General features: G+C 34.6%; 1 protein-coding gene across 2 annotated transcripts; it reads left to right on the plus strand.

The window, feature by feature from the left end:
* The first annotated feature begins 1912 nt into the window (after positions 1–1912).
* Positions 1913–23391, plus strand: LOC114329397 (general odorant-binding protein 19d-like). Of its 2 annotated transcripts, XM_028278485.2 has the most exons (6): positions 1913–2036; positions 11774–11858; positions 13042–13130; positions 16245–16368; positions 17955–18025; positions 23269–23391. In XM_028278485.2, exons 1-6 carry the CDS (start codon positions 1989–1991, stop codon positions 23299–23301), a joined length of 450 nt encoding a protein of 149 aa, XP_028134286.1. In that variant the 5' UTR covers positions 1913–1988; the 3' UTR covers positions 23302–23391. The 2 variants fall into 2 exon arrangements, with proteins under 2 accessions (XP_028134286.1, XP_028134287.1); XM_028278486.2 differs by lacking the exons at positions 17955–18025; positions 23269–23391 and adding an exon at positions 17803–17869.
* The last annotated feature ends 814 nt before the right edge of the window (positions 23392–24205 follow it).

Consider the following 24205-nt stretch of genomic DNA (forward strand, 5'->3'; position numbering starts at 1 on the left):
AGATCCAGATAAAGAGATAAAATGTAGAATCGAGATAGCCCGCACGACATTTTTAAAAATGAGGCCATTCTTCTGTAATGATACCTTGCAACGTCAACTTCAAAAGCGCATGATTAAATGCTACATTTGGTCAATCCTCTTATACGGTATCGAAGCATGGACATTAAAAATATCCACCATTAAGGTCTTTGGTCAAGCATTTGAAATGTAGCTGCACAGACGTACACTAAAAATGCCATGGACGGCTATGCTGACAAATATGTGGCAGTCCTTAAATAAGAGAGCAAATGCTGCTCGCGAGCTGCTTGATAACATTAAATGTAGAAAGATGGCCTATTTTGGACACGTAGTAAGGGGAGATCGATATAATATTCTTCAACTTATTATGATGGACAAAATCGAAGGACGCAGAGGAATTGGTAGAAAACAGGCCTTTTGGTTGAAGAATATCAGGGAGTGGACAAGAATAAAGAATGCGGAGCACCTATTTAGAATAGTTCGAGCCAAGCCGAACCTTCGAGCCGAGCCGAGCAGAGGTAAGGCTTTTAGTTTAGGAAATATCCAATTTATTCCAGACTTTATGGCCACACAATATTATATTGAAAATACATATTTGTAGTCTGAATTACTTATTCTCAAACAAAAGTATCAGTTGTAGCAGAAATAAATGAATTAGAAAAAGTATTGAAGCTAAAACATTGATAAACTCGTTAATAAAGCTCGGCTCGTTAAAAATTCAGCTCGGCTCGCTCGAAAAAAAATTGATTCGGCTCGAAGCTCGGCTCACAAGAAACAGAAGGACTTTTGAGGTCGGCTAACGAGCTGAGCTTGAGCCAAGCCAAGTTAAGCTCGAGCTTTTGACTATCCCTAACGAAAAGTCTTAGATTTAAAATTTTGTTTATTATATTTTTATTTCAATTATTCTAATTGTTTAAAAAGTAGTAAACTTTGTATCTAGGGCTTTTCGTTGTTTTCCTCGCATTGCAAGAGATGTCGCTGGATTGCGTCTCAAAAGGTGTGATCATTGCATCGCGATGGTTTCCCTTAAATAGGCAGGATTGTTGATATTTCTTTCAGAGTCCAGAGTTGTGACTACATAGCATCACTGAAGATGCATGGGATGCTGAAATAGGCTATATGGATATGGTGATCCAACTCTGAATCAAATAAAAACAAAAACTGCCTTTATCTCTATCTGTATCTTTAGTTATTTATGTTGTTATGCCACAGATTTATTTTCCTGTTGCATATATGAGAGTTTTTAGGTATTTTTGTTTGGTTACAATAAATAATTGTTCATTTTCACATTATTTAATTTAACGGGACGATTTTTTAAAAAATGCCTATTTTTGGGAGCCACTAAATGTTTTGCACACAGGCGCTAACACGTGCTGGCGCGGCACTGGCCATGTCGTACTCCAGTGGCTGCACATGGATTCGCTCCCGGGTTCAGGTAGGAAGACCTAACCCTTCGGTCATAACTTAACTTTCGGGTATGAGTTTCGGAGCCAACTCGTGTACAATAAAAGTGGTTTTATAGGGGTTGGGAGCGAATCCATGTGCGCCGACTCCAGTTGCTATTCATATCTTTTTGAGGATGCCGTCATCTGTTATTATTGCTGCCGCCGATCCTTCCATTGTCATTTTCGTAAGTTTTATGAGTTTCATCGCAAATGGCAAACATATTGAATGATTATTGCAAATGAAGTTTTAATTCTACAGTCAAAACTATAATAAATGGCTATCGCAGGGTAGCAATTAAAATATTAATTTAAATGAAAAAATATCCAGTCACCAGAAAACATAAAATTAAAACGCAATGAACATTAGACGGATGATAGTAATTAAGGAAGCAAAAGATTTATAATTTAGAACTATTAGATAATGGGTGAACTAAAGGTTGTAAGGATTCATATAAATATTGTCGGAGAAGAGTTAATATTGTCATAACAAATTGTGTTGACAAAAGTTAAACAGCTCAAGTAACCATGAAGTATCTCGTGATTGTTGCGATATTCTTCGTCTCAGCACAAGCAGTAAGTTGATTTTTAGTTACTTTTTGCTTAAAAATTATTTTTATTCAAATTTTCAAAAGTATGTACCGTTCTAGTTACTTCTGTTAACTTCTTCTTCTTCTTCTTTTTGTGTAGGCATTACCAGGGCCGGATTTAAGGGGGGCAGGCTGGGCAGCTGCCCGGGGCCCCAACATTCCGTGGGCCCCCACAAAGCCCCAAACTTAAAAAAATCAGCACATTATTCACACAGAGTAATTTTTGTCAATCAATTAACTGTGATATTTCGTTACATGGAAGGTTTCACTCCTGTTGAAATGATTCTCATATCTTTTCCAAATCACGGCCATAAAACAGAATATATATTTAATTCTCTAATGAGATTCTTGCAAAAAGATGCTATTTATCTATTTGAAAAACTGCAGGGAGCAGTCTTACGACAATGCGTCGATTTTATGAGTATGAGTGGAAAATACAATGGTGTTCAGGCTAAATTTGGATAACATAATATATTGGCGTTGTGGATTCTGTGTGCCGCTCACTCTCTAAATTTAGTTGCAAAAGCTGCAGCTGAGTGGTGTCCTGCTGCCATAGCATTCTTTGATTTTTTGGAAGGACTATATATTATGAACTACTTATATGTATTTTTCACTTCATCTGCATATAGATACAACTTGTTTCGAATGTTTAAAAGCTGAGTTCCTAAAAGAGTAAATACTAATATGGTCATCTAGAAGTGACGCCGCAAAAGCACTAGTTATAATCAGATGAAAGGAGCATTATCCAACATTTCAGAAGACGATGAGCAAAAATTTGAAACTCGTAGCGATGCAATTGGTTTGTATAATCGAATATGTTTACTGGAAACAGAAATATTTGTAATATTTTGGAATTAAATCTTAGAGAGGACAAACAGCACAAGTGGTATTCTTCAACATCCAAATATTGACCCGAATTCAGGAGTGGCGGCACTTAGATCACTTAAAGAATTTATATTCTTTTAAGGAATATTTCAGAGACTGAAACGACACCTTCAGAGAAATTTATTACTCAAAAATTTTATCGCTATTATAGATCACTTCATTTCCTCTTTATGTCAGAGGCTTTCTGCATATGAATCCATTCATTCCAATTTTGGATTTTTACATTATTTGGAAAATTTAACTCCCAATGAAATCGACGCTCACTCACTGAACCTTACCGACATTTATAGCAATTATTATATATGAAAACCTAGGTGTCAAGCTGGTAGATTTTTTCAATTCATTTAAAGAGGGAATCGGCTCATCAAATTAGGCCATGAGAGCCAGAGTGGCTTAACTGATTTTAACATTACTTTAAATAATCAAAGAAAATGATCAGGGGCTAACAATGTCCGATTGTTTTAGTAGTTTTATGTTGACCAAGAATCGTTTTTGGTCAACATACAATTACTAAAACAATCGGACATTGATAGCTTCTGATCATGTTCTTTGAATATGTAAAGTAATGTTAAAATCAGTTAGGCCACTCTGACTCTTATGGCCTCAAATATAAGTAAAGAACTTTAAAATTGTACTGATTGCTAAAAGAAAATAATGTTAATGATGCGTTACCAAACGTTGTGGTGACACTTCGTGTCTATTTAGTTCTGATGCTAACTATTTGCTAACTATTTGCAATGGGGAGAGTTCATTCTCAAAATTTAATCAAGTATATTCAAATGGGAAATAAGCCACAATTTTACCTAAAAATGATTTTATTAACGTTTCGACGCCCAAGTCGGGTGTCGTTGTCAAAATACAAAATAATACTCAAAAAATAATAATAATAATAATACAAAATAATAATGCCACAAGAAAATAGCTTCAGAACAACCTCAAAATTTAAGTAAATTAAAAATCGATTTCAATCTATGATGGGCTAAGAGCGTTTTAATCATCTCTCTATAATGAGTATGAGCTTTAATGTCTTAAAGCAACTAGACATGTCCGACATAATCAAGGAATTTTCAATTAAAAAATCTCGAAAAGTAACCGGATTTTAACCCACATCTTACTATGTTTATTTTTAATATTTTACTGTAACAAGATACAGCTCTTGTATTTCTTATTATTTACAAATATATTTATAAAGGTAGACCAACATTTCTTTTTAATTTCTAAAAAGAAAAACCCTGTAGTTGGCTCTATACCATAGTTATAACAACAATTTTTTTAATGGTAGGAAGTAGGGCCCTACATTAATTCTGCCCAGGGGCCCCCACTGCCTTAAATCCGGCTCTGGGCATTACTCTGTCTGTTTTTCAATGTGCCTCCAGTAAGTTGTCATTCCATCGTTTTCTTGGTCTTCAACCTGATCGTCTTCCTATTGGGGAACCGTCTCTCGCCTTCCTTACTACCCTATTTGTTAGTTGTCATTCGGCTTATGTGGTCGTTCCATTCTGTAAACTTGAAATATGCAAAAATAAAATAAACAAATCTTACTGCCTCGCTTGGCCGATGAGTAAGAGGTCCAGTGCCGGATTTAGTTCATGGACCGCCGGGGGCTAAGTCATACAGTCATACTATACCGCCACTCTCCAGTAGGTATAGATGCGTCTTATATTAACAATCCATTAAAACTATTTTAATATTATTAGGTAATTTTTTACAAATATACAAAAAGGCCACAAAGACACAAACTCACAACTTATAGGTAAAGTAAATTAACATAATTATTTACAAACAAATTTTCCTGGACTTCCTACTTACCAACAGATCGATGATTTTATTAAAATCTAATTTTGTAAGCAGATCATTAACAGCGAACGAATTTAATGTTTCTTCCGTCATCGTATTTCTCAAATAATTTTGGACCCGTTTTAAAGTGGAAAATGATCTGTCACCAGTTGCGTTAGTAATAACCATCAACGATAAGAAGATTCTTTATCTCTACGTTTGGGGAGGTTGCAATTATATTATTTTTGTGCAAAAGCTCGATCACAAAAGTAGCACTGTGAGTTGTTGGATTTTTATACTCAACTTGGCCTAGTAGTGACATTATAAAATGTTTTAATTGAATACACTCACTTGCTAGAGATGTATCCAAGTCATTCGAATAAATATTCACTAATACCGACGATTTGTCTGAAATCACGTTATCCTCTGAAAGAGGTAGAGAAAATAAAAATGAGAAAGTGATGGCAAGGTCTTCATAAGCTTTTCCTCTAGATTTCAGATTATTTGCCAAATAATCAATTGTTTTATACAGCACTTGGATTCTAATCTTATTTTGCGGTGTAAGGATCTCTTCTGTATCTGCTTCGTCAAACTGTAATTTTCTTTTGCGACTTCTAATTTCTTTGCTGTATTCCGTTTGTTGTGATAAGAGCTGCCCCTTTTGTTCAAATAAATTACATTTATCACGAAGAAACTCGTCAAAATGTTGTAATGAGCTATGTTGTATAAGCAAATACGAACATGTAGGTATGTAAGTCCATATTTGCGCTTTGCAAAGATTTACTCGCTAGGTCAGTTTTTTCCAGTACTTCGAACCAAAAGGCAATATAAACACCAAATTCTAACGTAGCTATATTTTCGTGTACATTGTTTGCTTGAGGATAGACTAATCGTTAGAGGATAACTCTAAAAGTGCTTGCTTTATATCTTGATAGCATAAATTAAGAGCTTTTAATGCATTAAATCGTCCTCACCATCGAGTCACTTTAACTCTTTTTGGAACAAATATTATATGGCCACAATTTTTCAATAGATCAGTGAGTCGTTTCCATCTGTAAGTTGAAGCTGAGAAAAAAAAATTCTTCAGCAACTAAAAAAAAGAAGTACTTTCCATAGTACATTCTGCTGCAACCCCATAAATTTGAAATATCCACGTATAGAATTAAAACGTGATGGGAGCGACGCGACGTACCGCCTCTCAAAATTTACCGCCGGGGGCTAATAGTCCCATAGCCCCCCTCTTAATCCGGCACTGAAGAGGTCACTCATTCTAAATTCCTTTCTGAAGATGATTTGTTAGATTGGTATCGAACGAATTTTTTGTTAATCGATTCTGTAGTTTTAGTTTGATCGTGTGACCCACGATCAAACTAGCAAACAGAATGAAACGGCAGAAATAACTAGAAGAATCCGAATGACTTGGGCAACAGTAGGAAGACTCATTGATGTGTTCTATCTATCTAATTAGCATTCTTCGGTCCATCTTTGGACATAGGCCTCCCCGATCATTTTCCATTCTTCTCTGTCTGTCGCTACAGTTATCCACCTACAGCCCACGTGCTTCTTGACATAATCTGCCCATCTCATTTGTGGCCTTCCTCTGCTTCGTTTATATTCCCACGGTCTCCAATTTATGAGAATTTTGTTCCAACGGTCTTTTTTTTTGTCTTATAGTGTGTGTCCGGCAAATCTCCATTTCAACTTTGCAACTTCTTGTCTAACATCTTTAACTTTGGTCTTCTCTCTTATTCACTCGTTTCTCTTTTTATCCAATAGTCTTATGTGCAACATTTGCCTTTCCATTGCTCTTTGCGTTTTTATGATCTTGTCCATGTTTTCTTTTGTAAACGTCCACGTTTGGGAACCGTAAGTGAGAACAGGGAGTACGCATTGATTGTATACCTTGGTCTTAAGATGTGGATATCTTTTGCTTTTAAGGATGTAGCTTAGTTTTCCAAATGCCGCCCATGCCAGTCTAACTCGTCTTTTGATCTCTGCTGTCTGGTTTTCCTTGTTAAGTTTTATAATTTGACCCAGATATATATAATCGTGAACTTGTTCTATTTCATCTTGTCCAATCCTCACTGTGATGTCCTCATCTGTATTTGTTATGTTTTTGGTCTTGCTGTAATTCATATTAAGGCCTATCTTTCCGGCTTCTATGTCCAGTTCTTTCATCATTTCAAACAATTCTTCCTTTTTATCGGTTATCAATACGATGTCATCGGCGTACCTTAGGTGGTTCAAGTGTTGTCCACAAATATACCAAAAACAAAAATATACCAATAAATCTAAAGAAAAGGGTATTCAACAGTTGTATTCTACCAGTTACGACCTATGGAATGGGGACGACACCTACAGGAGGTATCAGCCAACAGAAAAACGACACAGAGGGTGATCGAACGAGCTATGTTAGGAGTATCTCTGAGGGAACATATACGAAATGAGGACGTGCGAAGCAGGACGAAGGTGGAAGATGTAGGTAACTGGAAGAATTGTGCAAATGAAATGGAACTGGATAGGACACGTGGTACGACAAAACATCGAAAGGTAAGCGAGAAACATTGTACATTGGAGAGCATACGAGCCCAGTCGTAGTAGATGAAGACCACAAAAACGATGGCTAGACGACATCAAAGCAAAAATGGGGAGAAACTGGCACCAAATAGCACAAAACAGATAAATGGAAAACTCATGGGGAGGCCTTTGTCCAGGAGTGGATGCAAACAGGCTGAAGAAAAGAAGAAGAAGTTCTACTTATTCAAGACATTTTGCTTACGGTGGATGCTGGGTACATAACACTAGAAGGGTCAGGATCAGAAACAACTTAATTGGGGAAACAGCAGGAGAGACTACAGTGTTAAAAAAGATTCAAGAACAAAGACTGCAATGGCTGGGTCACGTTAGATCTAGAAATGAAATCTACGTAGGACAAAGGATATAGCTGTTAGAAATTTATGAAAAACCAAGGAGGAGAAGATGGAAGGATTATGTGGCAGAAGATTTCAGAGCGAAAAGTTTAGGTGGAGAATACACAATGGACAGAAATTACTGGCGAAGAGAGTAAGGAACAGCGGCCCTTGAAAAGGGAAAAACTGAGAAAGAAGACGAAGAAGAAGCAGAGCATTTTGCTCTGAACATATGTGATTGAGAAAAGTGTGGAGAGTATTTATTGCAGAATTTTCTCCGTTAGTTAGCATTTTTCTATTATAACTCCAGCTGACTTTACTTCCATTACTTTTAATTTTCTTCAGTTTTTGAAGTTATACTTCTTTAGGCGCGATTGAGAGTAAAATTTCATAATACTGCGCGCATGCGCACACAGACAGTATGGCGTTTAGTTGCTAAATCTTTCTAGTTATGTATAAATATATCAGTGCAAGAAAAGGTGTGAAAAGAATATATTAGTGTTTTTAGTAAATATATTTATTATAATTTTTGTGTCTTTGGATTTGTCTTCCTCAGGAGTAAGATGAGTATTATTAAAACATTTTATTGTATATTTATTCACCTTGTCTGTTTGTTACCGTGAATTGTCATTAAGTACGTCCGCACCGACACAGTCACAGTCGTCGTAGCGTATTTAGTATAGCATTCGGCCAGAGATCGAGAGGTCTTGAGTTCGAATCCAGTGCAATCCTATACTTTTTTATTTTTTTGAAAGCAGTAAGCACAAAATTAGTTTGGTGTTTAAAAAAAATTAAAACAAACTGTTTAAAGTATATTTATTTTTAAGAAATCATATAATAGAAGTATAACTTCTTACGTGCGTACGTGCGTATGATGTTCTTTCTTCTAGAGAGTCTGTATTTGTTCTGTATAACTTGGTTGGGAAGGGTTATATGGTAGATCTGTTCCTGGCGACTATTTTATTTAATTTACTTTTTAACATTTATCGATAACTTAACAAAAAATTTCTTTTCTTCCCAATATAGCCCAATCGCCAGAGATTTGATCTCTAAAAACGAGACGAACAAGCTGAATTTAGCTAAGAATGTCAATTTTGAGATCTCAAAAAGATGCCAAAAAGTTTGCCACTCATTCCCCCGTGATTTCCCATTAAAATATCCCCTTATAGGTCTGGATCCCGCGTATCAAAAAAAAGTTGATTAATAGCAAGCTGAAAATTTGTTAATAGCTTAAGGGTGTCTAGTCGGATAAACTTTGATATATATAAATACTGTAACAGGGGCAGTTTTAATTGTGGAACAGGTAAAAAATTTGGTACGGTCACAGCACGAAAACGGCACATTTATTTTGTCCGACACAACAGACTTAAACTCTTCGAACAGAGATTAAACTCTCATGCAAAAATCAGACTGCTATTTATCACCAAATGGGCGTTTTAATGAGTGGAACATGTAGAATATGTCAAATGACAGGAATTATGACAGGTGATAAATAGCAGTCTGATTTTTGCATGTGAGTTTAATCTCTGTTCGGAGAGTTTAAGTCTGTTCTGTCGGACAAAATAAATGTACCGTTTTCGTGGTGTGACCGTTCCAAATGTTTAACCTGTTCCACAATTAAAACTGCCCCTGTTTCAGTGTTCCCATATATCAAAGTTTATCCGACTAGACACCCTTAAGCTATTAACATATTTTCAGCTTGCTATTAATCAACTTTTTTTTCATACGCGGGATCCAGACCTATTAGATGAGAGGGGGAAACGAAAAACGTTGATTTACCAAGAATCTGTATGCCGTAGAAATAATTTCATCGACAAAAATCAACATGCGTCCTAAAGATGAACAATGCAGCTTTTGTATGAAATTGCTGCATTTTGCTTTAATAGTATGGTATAACTAGACCAAAACCCAAAAATCCAAAGTGAAAGTTATCCTCCAACACCAAATTGTTCTATATGGTCCACATAATGTTCAGAAAAAAGCCACACCATTTTGAGCGTCGGGTTTGGGGGGGAGAGGGGGGAGAAATCGGTAAATTCGTAGTTTTTTACGTTTTTCGTCAATATTTCTAAAACTATGCGGTTTAGCATAAACAACCTTCTGTACAAAAATGTTCTACATTAAATTTGAAATAAAAAAAGCCCTTTGCATAATCCTTCTAAAATGAACGGTTCCAAAGTTACGGAGGTAGTATAGTATAATTGGTTCAAAAAAAGTCCTAACCCAAACATCCAAAGTAAAAGTTTTCCTCCAACACCAAATTGTTCTGTATGGTCCACATATTGTTCAGTAAAAGGTTACACCATTTTGAGCGTCCGGTTTGGGGGGGAATGGGGGATAAGTCGGTAAATTAGTAGTTTTTTTACGTTTTTCGTCAATATTTCTAAAACTATGCTTTAGCGTAAACAATGTTCTATACCAAAATATTCTACATGTTTAAAACAAAATGTCCTATACATAATTGTTATAAAATCAACGGTTCCAGAGTTACGGAGGGTGAAAAGTGGAGGTTTTCGATACTTTTTTATTTTTTGGGCAATTTATAACATTATTACTGATGAAAGAAATTTTCTTTAACAGGATTGTGTTTCGTAAATAAAATTTGCTATTTCACTGGCCGATGGTATGTTAGTGATAAGCCCTTGAAGAAACGTCATCCTCACCACCCAAAATCATCATCAATTGCCCAAAAAATATAAAAAGTATCGAAAACCTCCAGTTTTCACCCTCCGTAACTCCGGAACCGTTGATTTTATAATAATTATGGATAGGACTTTTTTGTTTTAAATTTTATGTGGAACATTTTTGTATAGAACATTGTTTACGCTAAAGCCTAGTTTTAGAAATATTGACGAAAAACGTAAAAAACTACTAATTTACTGACTTCTCCCCCATCTCCCTGTTGGAGGAAAACTTTTACTTTGGATGTTTGGGTTAGGCCTTTTTTTGCACCAATTATACTATACTACCACCGTAACTTTGGAACAGTTCATTTTAGAAGGATTATGCATAGTACCTTTTTTATTTCAAATTTAATTTAGAACATTTTTGTATAGAAGGTTGTTCATACTAAACCGCATAGTTTTAGAAATATTTAGAAAAGGAGCAGTTTTAAACGTTTTAGATCGTTTTTAGTTATATGAAGGATTAAATTCAAAGTGTTTTAGGTATATTTCAAACGTGTGTCATACTTCCATACTACAGATACACCCTTCACCTTTAAAACGCATTTTGATTTTTGTCAACAGGATAATCTGATCAAAAGATATCGAATTTTTACCGTCGAGTTGATAATCGGTTCGTTCTACATGAAAAGTGCTAATACATATTTTTTCCACCTACCTCTACCTAAAGTACCTATACTTTTCCTGACCTGATTGTAGGGAGCAAAGTCGTACTTTTTATCCCTAGGGAGGGAAAGTACTTTTCCTCCCTGGGGAGGAAAAGTAAAAGTGACGGCATGGTATGTCATTGATGAAATAACTTATATTCTATTATCTATTACGTAAGTATCTATACATTTTAAGGTTTATTTATAGAGCACCCTGTATTTTGCAGAATGGTAAAAACAGTAAATTGTTATTTTGATTGAACAATGTTTACATTAATAATTTGACTTATATTTGACAGCTGACAGTTATAATGTACCTACTTGTTAGTTTTAGTGCTCTAATAAATTTTGTCAGTTAGTTACATAAAGAAATTATTTAAAAATGAAAAAATTACTTGATATTTGAGGAAGGTAGAAAAATCATATATATAACATGGGAGTAAAGTGCCTTTTCCTCCCTCGAATGATAAACTTCATCCTCGGGAGGAAAAGTAGCACTTTGCTCACACTTTGTTATTCAAAATTATCTCAGCTACATTTATTGTTTTTTTGTTTTGTCTCCCTTACGAGGGTGGTTTTAGGGGGAAGTCAAAGGGTAGAAGCCGCCGAGCCGCAAACTTGTTTGCATCTTTTTTGACGTCCTAAGATTGCAAAATTCAGCTTGTTCGTGTCATATTTAGAGATTCGCCGATATTCTCGTCTCTGACGACTTAAATATTGCCTTAATTTGTTTGAATTGACATTTCTTTGACTACAAAAGAAACAGACCACACTTTAACCCATAAGTACTATTTAATCAATAGAATTTATCATGCCTTTCAGATTGACCCCAAAATAGTCGCAGAATTTATGGAAAAAGTTACAAGATTTGGAGAAAAGTGTATGGAAGAGACGAAAGCAACGAGTGGTGAGTAACTCTTTATTATTGACGTTTATTGTATAGTTGTTTTAATACAAAAATACGCTTACGTCATTCAAAATTTCCGACATCACAACGCCATAGCGGTGTCAAAATATTAGGAAAGTAAATAAATGTGAGATTTTTCCAAAGGAAATCGAACCAAAGGTTTCCTCGTAGATAATCTTCACAATGCTTTAGTTTTCTCCTCTATTTTAGCCATATTAAAAATTAAGCATTTTTAGATTTATTTATTTAGCGTATGGCTTAAGTACATCACAGAATATATTTAAATTTATGCATTATACAATGCATCACAAACAGATGTCCAGTTTTTTTATATATTCGATTGACCCTTCGGTTGCCATTACAAAGTCTATAGGGTCGCCTGTGTATGCTCTGCGTGGGCAGTCCTGAACAATGTGTCTGATCGTCTGTCTTGCAGCGCCGCAGTCACAAGAAGGCGAGGGAAGTTTACCCCATCTGTAGAGGGAGTCGGCGCATCTTCCACAGCTTGTTCTAATTCGATTAAGGGCTGCCCAAATCTTACGGGGACGTTTAAATTCGCTAGGTTTTCTTATGATGTCCGGTAGACTATGGTAATGCGGATCTGTCTTACTTTCCCAATCTTCTCTCCATCGGGTATTTCTGTAAAAGTTGGATTTCTGCAGCGCTTGAGCAGATTGTAGAGGGGGTAACCTGGATCGGAGACGGTTTCCAATAATATCGGGGATGTCGTTGTGAACTAGAAGCTGGCGACTGTCCATTATTTTGTTATATTCTTTAACCAATGCATGTTCGCGACGTAGGTTGGGTGGTGCTATATTACTAAGGGTAGGTAGTCAAATTGTAGGAGTGGGCTTAATTGTGCCTGTTATCATACGCATAGCATGGTTTAGTTAGGTGTCAACCAGGTGGGTGTGCCGTGCCTGCTATTTAGCCACACTGGTGCACAGTATTCTGCCACCGGATATATCAGGCCAAGAACAGAGGATCTTAAAGTTGATGCTGTGGACCCCATGTTTTCAATTTTGCTGCTGTTTTCGTCAGGTGTTCTCTGAATGTGAGCGTTCTGTCTAGAGTAACCCCAAGGTATTTCGGGTATTTATTGTGTTTCAACAGCTTGTTATTAAAATACACTCGCAATTCTCTGCATTTTTAGATATCTAATGCAACATTTTTTTTTTAACAGAGGATGTTGCCCAAATCATGGCACATACAATTCCAGTCAGTCACGAAGGAAAGTGCATGATCTCGTGTGTCTACAAAGCATTCAAAATCGTAAGTATTATCGTACAAAAACATTAAAATTTGATCAAAAGAGACTCAGTAAAACACAGCTTTAATTTAAATCAAAATATATTTTTGAAACCCAACAAAATAAAATATAAATTTTAAAGTAATATTTAATCCTCAAGTTTATATAAGATTCCAGCTGACTGTCTACAAATAAGAATAAAATATAATTACGGTACAACCCATTTATCTACAACCGCGAAAAGAAAACAACAGACGTTCAGTTCAGTGTTCAGTTTATACTAGACGTGAAAATACGGCGCTTAGTACATTCACACAAATCGACAAAGGACAGGTAGTAAGTAAGGAAGAACACGGGAGTAACTGTTCAATTCACGGTTCGGAGTGAAAAGGGCCTCCAGCGATTTATCAATTCTGAACCGCTACATGATGTGGCTATAATATCTAATTGACTCTTGCCAGATCAGTTCTCCGGGTCGAACCAGTTGAGTCTTCAAATCAGTTCTCCGTAGACTGCGATTTGGCTTTAACTAAATACGTTAAAGCCCAGTTGATCACCAGATCAGTTCTCCAGATCGCTATTTTATACAATTCCGGCTAGAGATGGCATGATGGAACTGGAGCAGGTACCACGGAATAGGTTCCAATCGTGTATTGCACGCACCAGTGACAAAAAGTCGACGGCATCGGTTTCGATTCCAACGGCGCCGCATCGACCGCAATCCACAATTTACAATAAACTCGAACTGCAGCAAGGACACTCCCCGATGCCGCCTTTGAAGTTGAAAAGTACAGAGTCGCCATTTTTAGCGTAGTACATCTCAGTGTGATGTGATGTGTTCGTTCGTCAGTGTTGCCGATGTCACTATATGAAATTATATTAAGCCACTGCTAAAATGATCAGATTTTGCTAAAAATTATGTTAAAATTTTTGATGTTAGTAGTTTCTAAGGGTAATAAAAATACATTAAGAAAAAGTTATTTTATTTAACTTGTTAATTCAAAAATACGTGTAACAAAATTATTTGTAATATAATAAAACTACATCTGGAACGCTTTCAAATAATATTTCGTCATCCTCATCTTGTGAAAATGAAGACTTTATGTGATTAAAATAATTTAACATTTTTTGTCTGTTTGAAAGGAGTAACATTCTTTTACTCCTTCGCTTTTGCTAACACTAATTTAATATTTGCTGACACATCGCATTTAAACGTCGACATACAACGATATCTAAGAAAACGTGATTTTTTTATTTCTGCATTGGTGCAGTATCAGTTATTGCACTAGATGTATTACCCGTAAGAGATTATTTTTGAATATTTTCTGAAATTTCTGCAAAAGATTAACAATACAATCGCCATTCATCGTCAATATTTTGTATTTCATAAAAGTTAAGTAAATCTGATAATCATGTACAAATCGGCAACACTGTCGATTTTCTACACTGTCTGGTACTACGCACAAAATGGCCGACGATCTGCGCAGTAATAGTGCGCGAACTTTTCCCGCCTTCTAGTGTGTCACTGCTGTTGCGTTTATTATGCTGTGGCTCGGAGTAGGTTTTAGCACAGCCATTTAGACATCGAAAGAGCCACCGTAGTAAGCCACAGGGAACGCATCGGTTACGTTCGTTTAGATTAGGGATGGCATGATGGAACTGGAGCGGGTACGTCGGAATTGTTTCAATCGACTATTCCACGTATTACAAGTGACAAAACTTTGACGGCATCGGTTTCGATTCCAGCGTCGGCCGTAGTTGAGTGCACTTTCCGGAACGACGCGACCGGGCAAGAGATTTGAAATGAAACTTGAACTGATCTCTCGGAATAGGTACCATAGAGAAACAAATCGGGGGCGTCTGTTTCGATTCGAACATCTCTCATCTGTTTAATGTGATGGGTTCAAATAATTTCTGGTCTATACGGCTGTAACAGATTTCTAATTTTTGGAGGGTATAGTTATCATTTAAAACTGTTAAAATTTTGACTCTTTCGCATTATGTTTTTATTTATATGACTATAATCTAATCGATTCTGTCTTCTGTAATAACTTAGTGTCTTCATTTTCCATTTGCATAAACGAATTTTAAATAAACCTCGACTTTAGGTAATTTAAAACCCATAATTATTTGTAAGAAAAATTTGCTTTAATATGTACCTAGTTGTTAAATATATTTACGAATTATAGGAAAAACATGGTAAGAAATATAAATATTTAAAAATCAAATTAAATACATCCTCTAGATTAAAAACACAAAATTATAGGTACTCACTAGTTTGATCGTTTAAATTAGATGCAGCGCAAACAATAGTAGTCCAGGCCCCAGGGCGCATCTTTTTTGAGATGGGCGTTGAGAGTTGACTCATATTTTTTTGCAGAAAATCATAAAGTTTTTCTTGGTAAAATATGAAGGTCCTGAGTGTAGCATAAATGGTTGAAAACCGTAAAATGCGAATACTTGTTTTTTATCGTTTTTTCGCAATTATTGCTATTTTGCAACAAGGGTGACAATTTTTAAAATTTTTAACGAATTCTATATTGTAGGAAATTTAATTGCGCAACTTTTATGTCAGCACAACTTTTCTCAGAAATGAATAATTTCAAAGTTATAATCAAAAAACGAAGAAAAAAATCGAATTTTTCTTTCATTTTTTGACATTTTGATTATTTAAACAATGTTCCGGACCTTTTTTAGTGGGAGGATAACTCAAGTATTATTATATAAGTTATTTTCAAGCAATTTCTGCAAAAAAGTATGAGTCACCTCTCAACGTCCAAATGTACTAATATTTTTACAGATGCGCCCTGGTCTATAGTGGCACAACTAGGAACAAGCTATGGAACAAGGAGCAAGCTATGGCGATCGATATATCGTTTTTTCACCTCGGAATCAGAAACTCGCATTAGGTTTCAGGAATAGGTATATGTTTGGAATAGGTTCGGTTCCAACCTATTACCGAAAAATACTATTCTATACCGTCTCTAATTCAACCCATTTCCTAACATTCTTCGGTAGAGGTGGGAAGTCTGGTGGGATAGCGCGCTGACGAGCCGAATGCGCGAGCTGCAATCATTACAAAATTCAGCTTAATTGTAAATCAACAGTAGTTTTAATAGATACCTTATTATTTTCAGCAAAATGAAGACGGAACCATGAACTCTGAAGAAACATTGAAGCTGATGGAGAGGATCAAAGAAAGCGACGCAGAATTATTCGAAAAAATGATGAAAATAATGAAAACTTGCCATGGAAGGCCAGGTAATATAAAGACAGTTTTACATTATGCTATTTTCATGCTAGGCAAGAGCCATGCAAGACAGATCATGCAATTCCTGTGCTAGACGAAAAATTAAAACGTGTTCTATTTTTCATGCTATTTTGATGCAAATTGTCAAATTTCATGTTGCCAATGTAACAAAATTTACAGTTTAGAATAAAACTTAGCTAACCTTATTGTGTAAATTTAAATAATATTTATTGGAAGTACAGTGGAACCCCGATAAGTCGGCCCCCGATAACCCGGAAGTCCGGCTAACCCGGACCGATTTTTATCAGACAAACATTACAACAATAAAAATGTATGTCCTTTATGCTGGATTTTCCAATTTCTTTTCAACATCTTAAAATATTTTCTTTTATCTTTCCTTATAAACATATTGTTCGAATACTATAATATCTTATATTTTTCAGGCTAATTTTATTATCATAATAAACTTTCTTCGTAAAAATTTGTCGATTTAGCGAATTCCTATGTAGTTCATTCGTTTCAATTTTCAATGTCAAACACATTATACAATGAGAGATAATGCGTATTTGTGTAATTTGATACATAATATACCTTAGTAAAAATGTGTTATCGAAACCAACAGGTATCTGTAGTATCCTTTATTTACTTGAAACTGTCTTAGCATTGTGTAGAAAAAACTATTAAAAAATTATTTTTCAAACAATGGTCTTAGTCTTCACTCTTATTAAATAACATAAGTTCGTTCTCGTTGCGAGACGGTATTGTGTGTAGTAAAGTCGCATTGTTCGTTCCGTTCTGTAATCGTTCGTAAATATATTCAGATTTTGTGTTTGTAATGGCAATAAAACTTAAAATGTTGTTTTTGTTTCAAAATGATAACAAAAGACAGTTTGGACAATCGGTGCAAAGATAAGAAAGCTAAAAATGAGACTCTCGACGACGCTTTGTATGTGTGGAACGCGAACGTGGTTTACAAGTGTCTGTGTGCCAATTATAACGGAGTTTATCTGTAAGCATACCATATTTTAATAATTTTTACCATTTTCTCCGGCTAACCCGAATTTTCGACAACCCGGATCGGCCGCGCTCCCGATTAATCCGAGTTAACGGGGTTCCACTGTAATAATAATTTGTGATTTGTACTTGAATGTATTTAATGTTGGACTGAAATTTCCAACTGAAATATCTAAAGTTACTGTTTTGGTATATTTCTCTTTTGTTGGCAACAATGAACGTTATATCAACAATTGCACAGAAATAGCTCTGATGTAAAAACGTCAGGCTAGGCAAGAGATATGCCATGCAAGACGGACTTGCATAGTATGAGACTCACATAGCCTTAATGTAAAGCTGCTTTGAGAGAATAAATATTATATTTTTTTATTCTGCCAAAATGGGAAATGATACATAATTCATTTTTATTACCTCTTTATTATCTCTTTCAGAACTTATTGTCTCAGATCCATGTGTTAGCATGAGACTCGCATAGCCTTGATGTAAAGCAGCTTTGAGAGAATAAATATTATATTTTTTTATTCTGCCAAAATGGTAAATGATACATAATTCATTTTTATTATCTCTTTATTATCTCTTTCAGAACTTATTGTCTCAGATCCATGTGTGACAGCTGTCAATGTGGGGGTATGTGCAGTGATTGAAGGAAAAGCGGTAGGTATCAAAGTTTTTTAAATCGTTTTTACTAGATTTCTTTTATATTCGGCATTGAGTTGCTATATAGAATGTCTATGAATCTATATTTTATACACAACGTGAAGCCTAAGATTCTAAAATCTAAAACTTTTATCGTTTAAACTAAAATTCTGTTGACAATCCTAACCTAAATCCATGCCTTTTAAAATTTGCAAGGCAAACGAAAAAAAAAATAAAGTAGACTAGGGCGAATCTAAAATTCACTTAGTGTAGAAAAAAAAAGCATCGCACCTCGCTAGACACATCGCTACGCACATCGCTGAAGAAACAAGTCTTCTTCTTTTTCTTTTATACAGGGTGTCCAGAAACTCTACCGACAAACGAATACAGGAGATTTTTCAGATAATTTTAAGATAATTTAACCCAATTCACTTAGTCCGAAAATGCTTCCTAAGGGAGCTAGAGCTCTTTGAAGATGGCGTCTTGTAATTAGTTTTTCTTAAATACCTCCAGAATGCTTTTATTTAGAAAAACAAAAATCGGTACGCGTATTTATCTTCAAGATATAAATCTAATCCATCTATTGCAAATTTCTAGTACCGATCATAGGCGTCCGTTTTTGGTAGGGCAACGGTTATTTTATCGCATAACTTTTTTATCTTTAACTTTTATGCATTTATGATACTGGATTATTAAATTGTGAAATATTCTAGTACTAAAAGGTACTCTTGTTTTAAATCGGTAGGGCATACCGTTTTCTAGAAAAATCGATTTGAAAATTTTTCGCTTTATGAATTAAAAAAAAATTCAAAAAAATACTGTTTAGAAAGACGAAAACTGGTACATTTATTTATATTCCAGAGATAAATCGATTTCATTAAATGCGAATTTCTAGTACTGGTCATAGACGTCCGTTTTGGGTAGGTCAACAGTTATTTTATAGCATACCTTTCTTGTCTTGAATTTTTGAGCATTTTTGGCACTAGATTATTAAATTATGAGGTATTCGAGTACTAAAGGTTACTCTTACTTTATGTTTGTAAAATACTTCGTTTTTTGTTGAAAAGTTCTTTCAATTTTTTTTCAAATTCCAAGAACGAAAAACTTTCAAATCGATTTTTCTAGAAAACGGTGTGCCCTACCGACTTAAATCAAGAGTACCTTTTAGTACTAGAATACCTCACAATTTAATAATCCGGAGTCAGAAATGCATAAAAGTTAAGGACAAAAAAGTTATGCGATAAAATACCCGTTGCTCTACCTAAAACGGACACCTATGACCAGTACTAAAAATTTGCAATGGATGGAATCGATTCATCTCTGAAAAGTAAATAAGCATACCAATTTTCGTTTTTCTAAATAGACGCTTTCTGGAGGTATTTAAGAAAAACTAATTTCATGGCGCCATCTTCAAAGAGCTCTAGCTCCCTGAAGAAGCATTTTCGGACTAGGTGAATTGGGTTAAATTGTCTTAAAATTATCTAAGGAATCTCCTGTCTTCGTTTGTCGGTAGAGTTTCTGGACACCCTGTATAGGCAGTACTGCCTGTGTCTCCAACGGTGCCTTTTATTCTGTCCCTAAATTGTCATTCCATATTTTCCTTGGGCGTCCTATACTTCTTCTGCCTAACGGTGACTTTTCCCTGAATATTCTTACTATCATTGATTCAGACATCCTGCTTATGTGCTCATTCCACTCTTCTTTTCTGTTCTTTACCCAGGTATTTATATTGTCTACCCCATATATGCGACTGATTTCCTCACTTCTTACCCTGTCCTGTAGTCCTTTTCCAGTAATCCTTCTTAAGATCTTCATTCCGTTGGTCTCTAGATGTCTTTGTGTTTTGCTTGTATCTGGTCTTGTTTAGACCGTGTAAGTCATAACTATTAGCCTAATAACTGACTTATATACTCGGGCATTTGTTTCCACTTTAGGTATTTATTTTTCTAAATTTTGTCGTTTAGGCATTCGGCCGTTCTACTGGCTTTAATTATTATTTGGTCTTTTACCTCTTCTTCGATATTGTTGTCGGCTGGTAGATTAATTCCCAGGTACTTGAAAGCCATTACTTGTTGTATAATTTGATTGTCTAACTCCAATTTGCATCTTATTCTTTTGGCTATTACTGAGCTTTTTGTTTTTTGGGCTGATCTTTTCATATTCATTTCTTTTGCGTTAATGTTGAATTCGTGCAGTAATCTTTGTAGGTCGCCTTCGAACTCTGCTAGTAACACGGTGTCATCAGCATAACATAGTATTTTTATTCTCTATCGCCCATTTTTGTACCCTTTTTCTTTCTTCACTTGTTTTATTATTGCATCCAACATTATGTTAAACAGTAGAGGTCTTAGTGAATCTCCTTGCCTGATTTTTGTGTTTGCTTCTATGGGTTCTGTTATTATTCCATTGACTTTAATTTCTATTTTATTTCTTACATACAGAGAGAGTCTGTAATTTGGAATAAATTCAATATCTCAAATACTGATTGTTTTTTTGAAAAATTCTCAGACCCGTCGATTAGTATTTCAAATTGTCCTCTTTGACATACAATAGTAATGTATACAGGGTGTCCTAATTTAGAGATATGACGTCATCATTGATTTTCTTAAATGGCAACACTGTCATTTTGATAGCTATTTTGATAGGGTGTTTAAAGTTATACATAACTCCTAAATATGAAATTTTTATTTTCTACCATTTACAAGATAAAAAAAATAACAAATGTCTGTAATTTGGAATAAATTCAATAATTCAAATATTAATTGTTTTTTTGAAAAATGCTCCGACCCGTCGATTACTATTTCAAATTGTCATTTTTGACATACAATAATAATGTATACAGGGTGTCTCAGTTTAGAGATATGACGTCATCATTCATTTTCTTAAATGGCAACACTCTCATTTTGATAGCTATTTTGATAGGGTGTGTAAAGTTATACATAACTGCAAAATTTCAAATTTTTATTCCCTACCATTTACAAGATAATAAAAAATAACAAAGTTATGAAAAACAAGTAATCAAATAATAATTGAATTCTTTCAATTAAGCAAATGCTCATAATGTTGCCCTTAATGATTGTCAAATAGTCAATGGGCAACATTATGAGCATTTGCTTCATTGAAATAATTAAATTCAATTATTATTCGATTATGTACTTGTTTTTCATAATTTTGTTATTTTGTATTATCTTATAAATGGTAGGGAATAAAAACTTGAAATTTTGCAGTTATGTATAACTTTACACACCTTATTAAAATAGCTATCAAAATGACAGTGTTGTCATTTAAGAAAATCAACGATGACGTCATATCTCTAAATTGGGACTCCCTGTATGCATTATTATTGTATGTCAAAAATGACAATTTGAAATACTAATCGACGGGTCTGAGCATTTTTCAAAAATACAATTAGTATTTGAATTATTGAATTTATTCCAAATTACAGACATAACTTTTTTATTTTTTATTATCTTGTAAATGGCAGAGAATAAAAATTTTATATTTTGCAGTTATGTATAACTTTACACACCCGATCAAAATAGCTATCAAAATGACAGTGTTGCCATTTAAGAAAATCAACGATGACGTTATATAGTATTTTTACTACAAAAGCGATAGTACGTAGGTCAAAATTTTTGACGTAAGTGAACTGTCAAAACATTAGAATGTGACTTTTCATTATTGCCATGTTTATTATAAATAATAAATAATGAAAAGACACATTCTAATGTTTTGACAGTTCTCTTACGTAAAAAATTTTGACCTACGTAATATCGCTTTTGTAGTAAAAATACTATATCTCTAAATTGAGACACCCTGTATACATTATTATTGTATGACAATAAGGACAATTTGAAATACTAATCGACGGGTCTGAGCATTTTTCAAAAAAATCATTAGTAATATTTGAGATGTTGAATTTATTCCAAATTACAGACTCTCTCTGTATATGTTTTCTATCAGTTTTATGATATTTATCCAGTGGTAAATTTTTGTCATATGTAGGTGTATCACATCTTTTAATTGTATTTTTATTCCATTAAACGCTTTCTCTAGGTCTATGAAACAGAAAAGGCTGGCTTGTTATATTCGAATGATTTCTCCGCTATTTGTCTTATTACAAAAACTGCATCGTTACATTATGATCTTCCACTTCTAAATCCTTGTTGTTCATAAGAACGAACAACGTGAAACATGAACAACAAGAAACAAATCAATGCATTTAAATAGCAGCGTATAGGGCTTTTCATTCACAGTCATTTGTTTCGAGCTTCTGTCATGTGTCACATAATATTAATATATCTACGCCATACGTTATTGATATAACCAATGATACAAAACAAAGACGTATGACGTAGATATATTAATATTATGTGACACATGACAGAAGCTCGAAACAAATCACAATCGATGAAAAGGCCTATATGTGCTTGGCGAGGTGCGATCAGAGACATTGACATGTTAACCGTAGACAAGGCATACTGAGCAAAAAAACGTAAGGCGCGAGTAGTCGATCGGTGGTCTATCTATCTCTTTTTACTAAGCGATACCGCTGATATGACGGACAAAGATGGCTAGACCACTCAAAATGAATATTGACCAATGGCGTCCTTGATATCGGCGTTACACCTCGATGCTCAGAGCGGCCCATAGCTAGCCTAATATACAGGTTAGTATATATATATGGGTGTGATGCCATTATATACACTTAAGGAAAAGGACATCGCACACATCTTATGGAAAATATAATGTCACTCAAATTCAATAAAATTTATACGACTAGATTCGTTTTAAATTAACGGTCAAATCTTATCATTGCGCCAACTCTTAATTATGATTAATTACGGCGCAAATTGCAATTAAAGTTTATCGAAATTACATTTTTGGAGTCAGTAAAACTGTCAGTTACAATTACTATTGCTCTGGGTGCTATTCAAAAGAGCCTTAAACCCCGCTGGGCCTAAGCGGATTAGTGAAACTAATCCGCTGATTTATGGAGTACCGACAATTTGGGTATTATAAAATATTTTTTCTCTCTTTAACTTATGTACGTATCCATTTGATTTCAGATTTATTTATATCAATTTCTGCTCTTATTATTGAAAATATGGAGTTGGCGCAATGATAAGATTTGACCGTTAATTTAAAACGAATCTATTCGTATAAATTTTATTGAATTTGAGTGACATTATATTTTCCATAAGATGTGTGCGATGTCCTTTCTTAGCCATTTTTAATTATTTTCTATTTTTTTTTTGCAGCTCGGCATCAAATCCGAAATGTTTGGAATGTGATATTTCTATTGGATTTTTAAATATATGTTTTTAAACCAGATGATCTGTTATTTGTTCAAATAAAGCAATTATACGTTTTTGGTATAGTAATTATTGTGTTTATTTTAACATACTCAACCAAGGAGGGGGAGAGGGTACCTCAAACATAGATAAGTTATATAGGTACACATATATAGGTATGACCATAGTATGATGATGGAGTGAAAGTGAAAAGGGAAGGAAGAACATGTAAAAGGAGGAGTGTCAATACCATTGGCGCACCTAGAATTTTTCTGTAGGGGAGGGTTGGCTTGGCACCGAATTTTTTTATGCTACCTCCATTTTGAGTCCTTAAAATTTGGGTTTTAGTTTAATTTAAAGTATCAACTAAAGATATAGTAGTAGTGCCAAAGATTCAGGTGTCTATATCTAAATATAATAAAAAATATTAATTTAAATCCTAAACTGTATTTTAAATAATAAACTTTTTACATTACTTTATAAACCTAGGGGGGATTTAACCCCCAAAACACCCATTGGTCAATACTACTACAAAAAGAAATTTAAGAAGAACATCTCTAGCTGGGAAATAATCAATTAATAATAGAAATGAACATAAACCTAAAATCACATAGACTAAGTTTTCACTCTGATGGCATATAAAACAACATAATGTTACTCTACATCCCACCAGACTGAAAACAATGGGAACATGGGAACAATTCTCTGATTACACCTCCAAGGCTTTTACAATTTGCAAGCCATACGGATGCTGAGACTAAGGAAGATGAGGGAATTTTACAATTTGTAATTCACGTCCCATCTGCTCACCGCGCTGAGCAGATGTCCCATCAGGACAGAGCATCAGCATCATACGGATGCTGAGACTAAGGAAGATGAGGGAATTATAAATTGTAAAATTCCC

The sequence above is a fragment of the Diabrotica virgifera genome, chromosome 1 (genome assembly GCF_917563875.1).
Source record: "Diabrotica virgifera virgifera chromosome 1, PGI_DIABVI_V3a".
NCBI lineage: Eukaryota > Metazoa > Arthropoda > Insecta > Coleoptera > Chrysomelidae > Diabrotica > Diabrotica virgifera.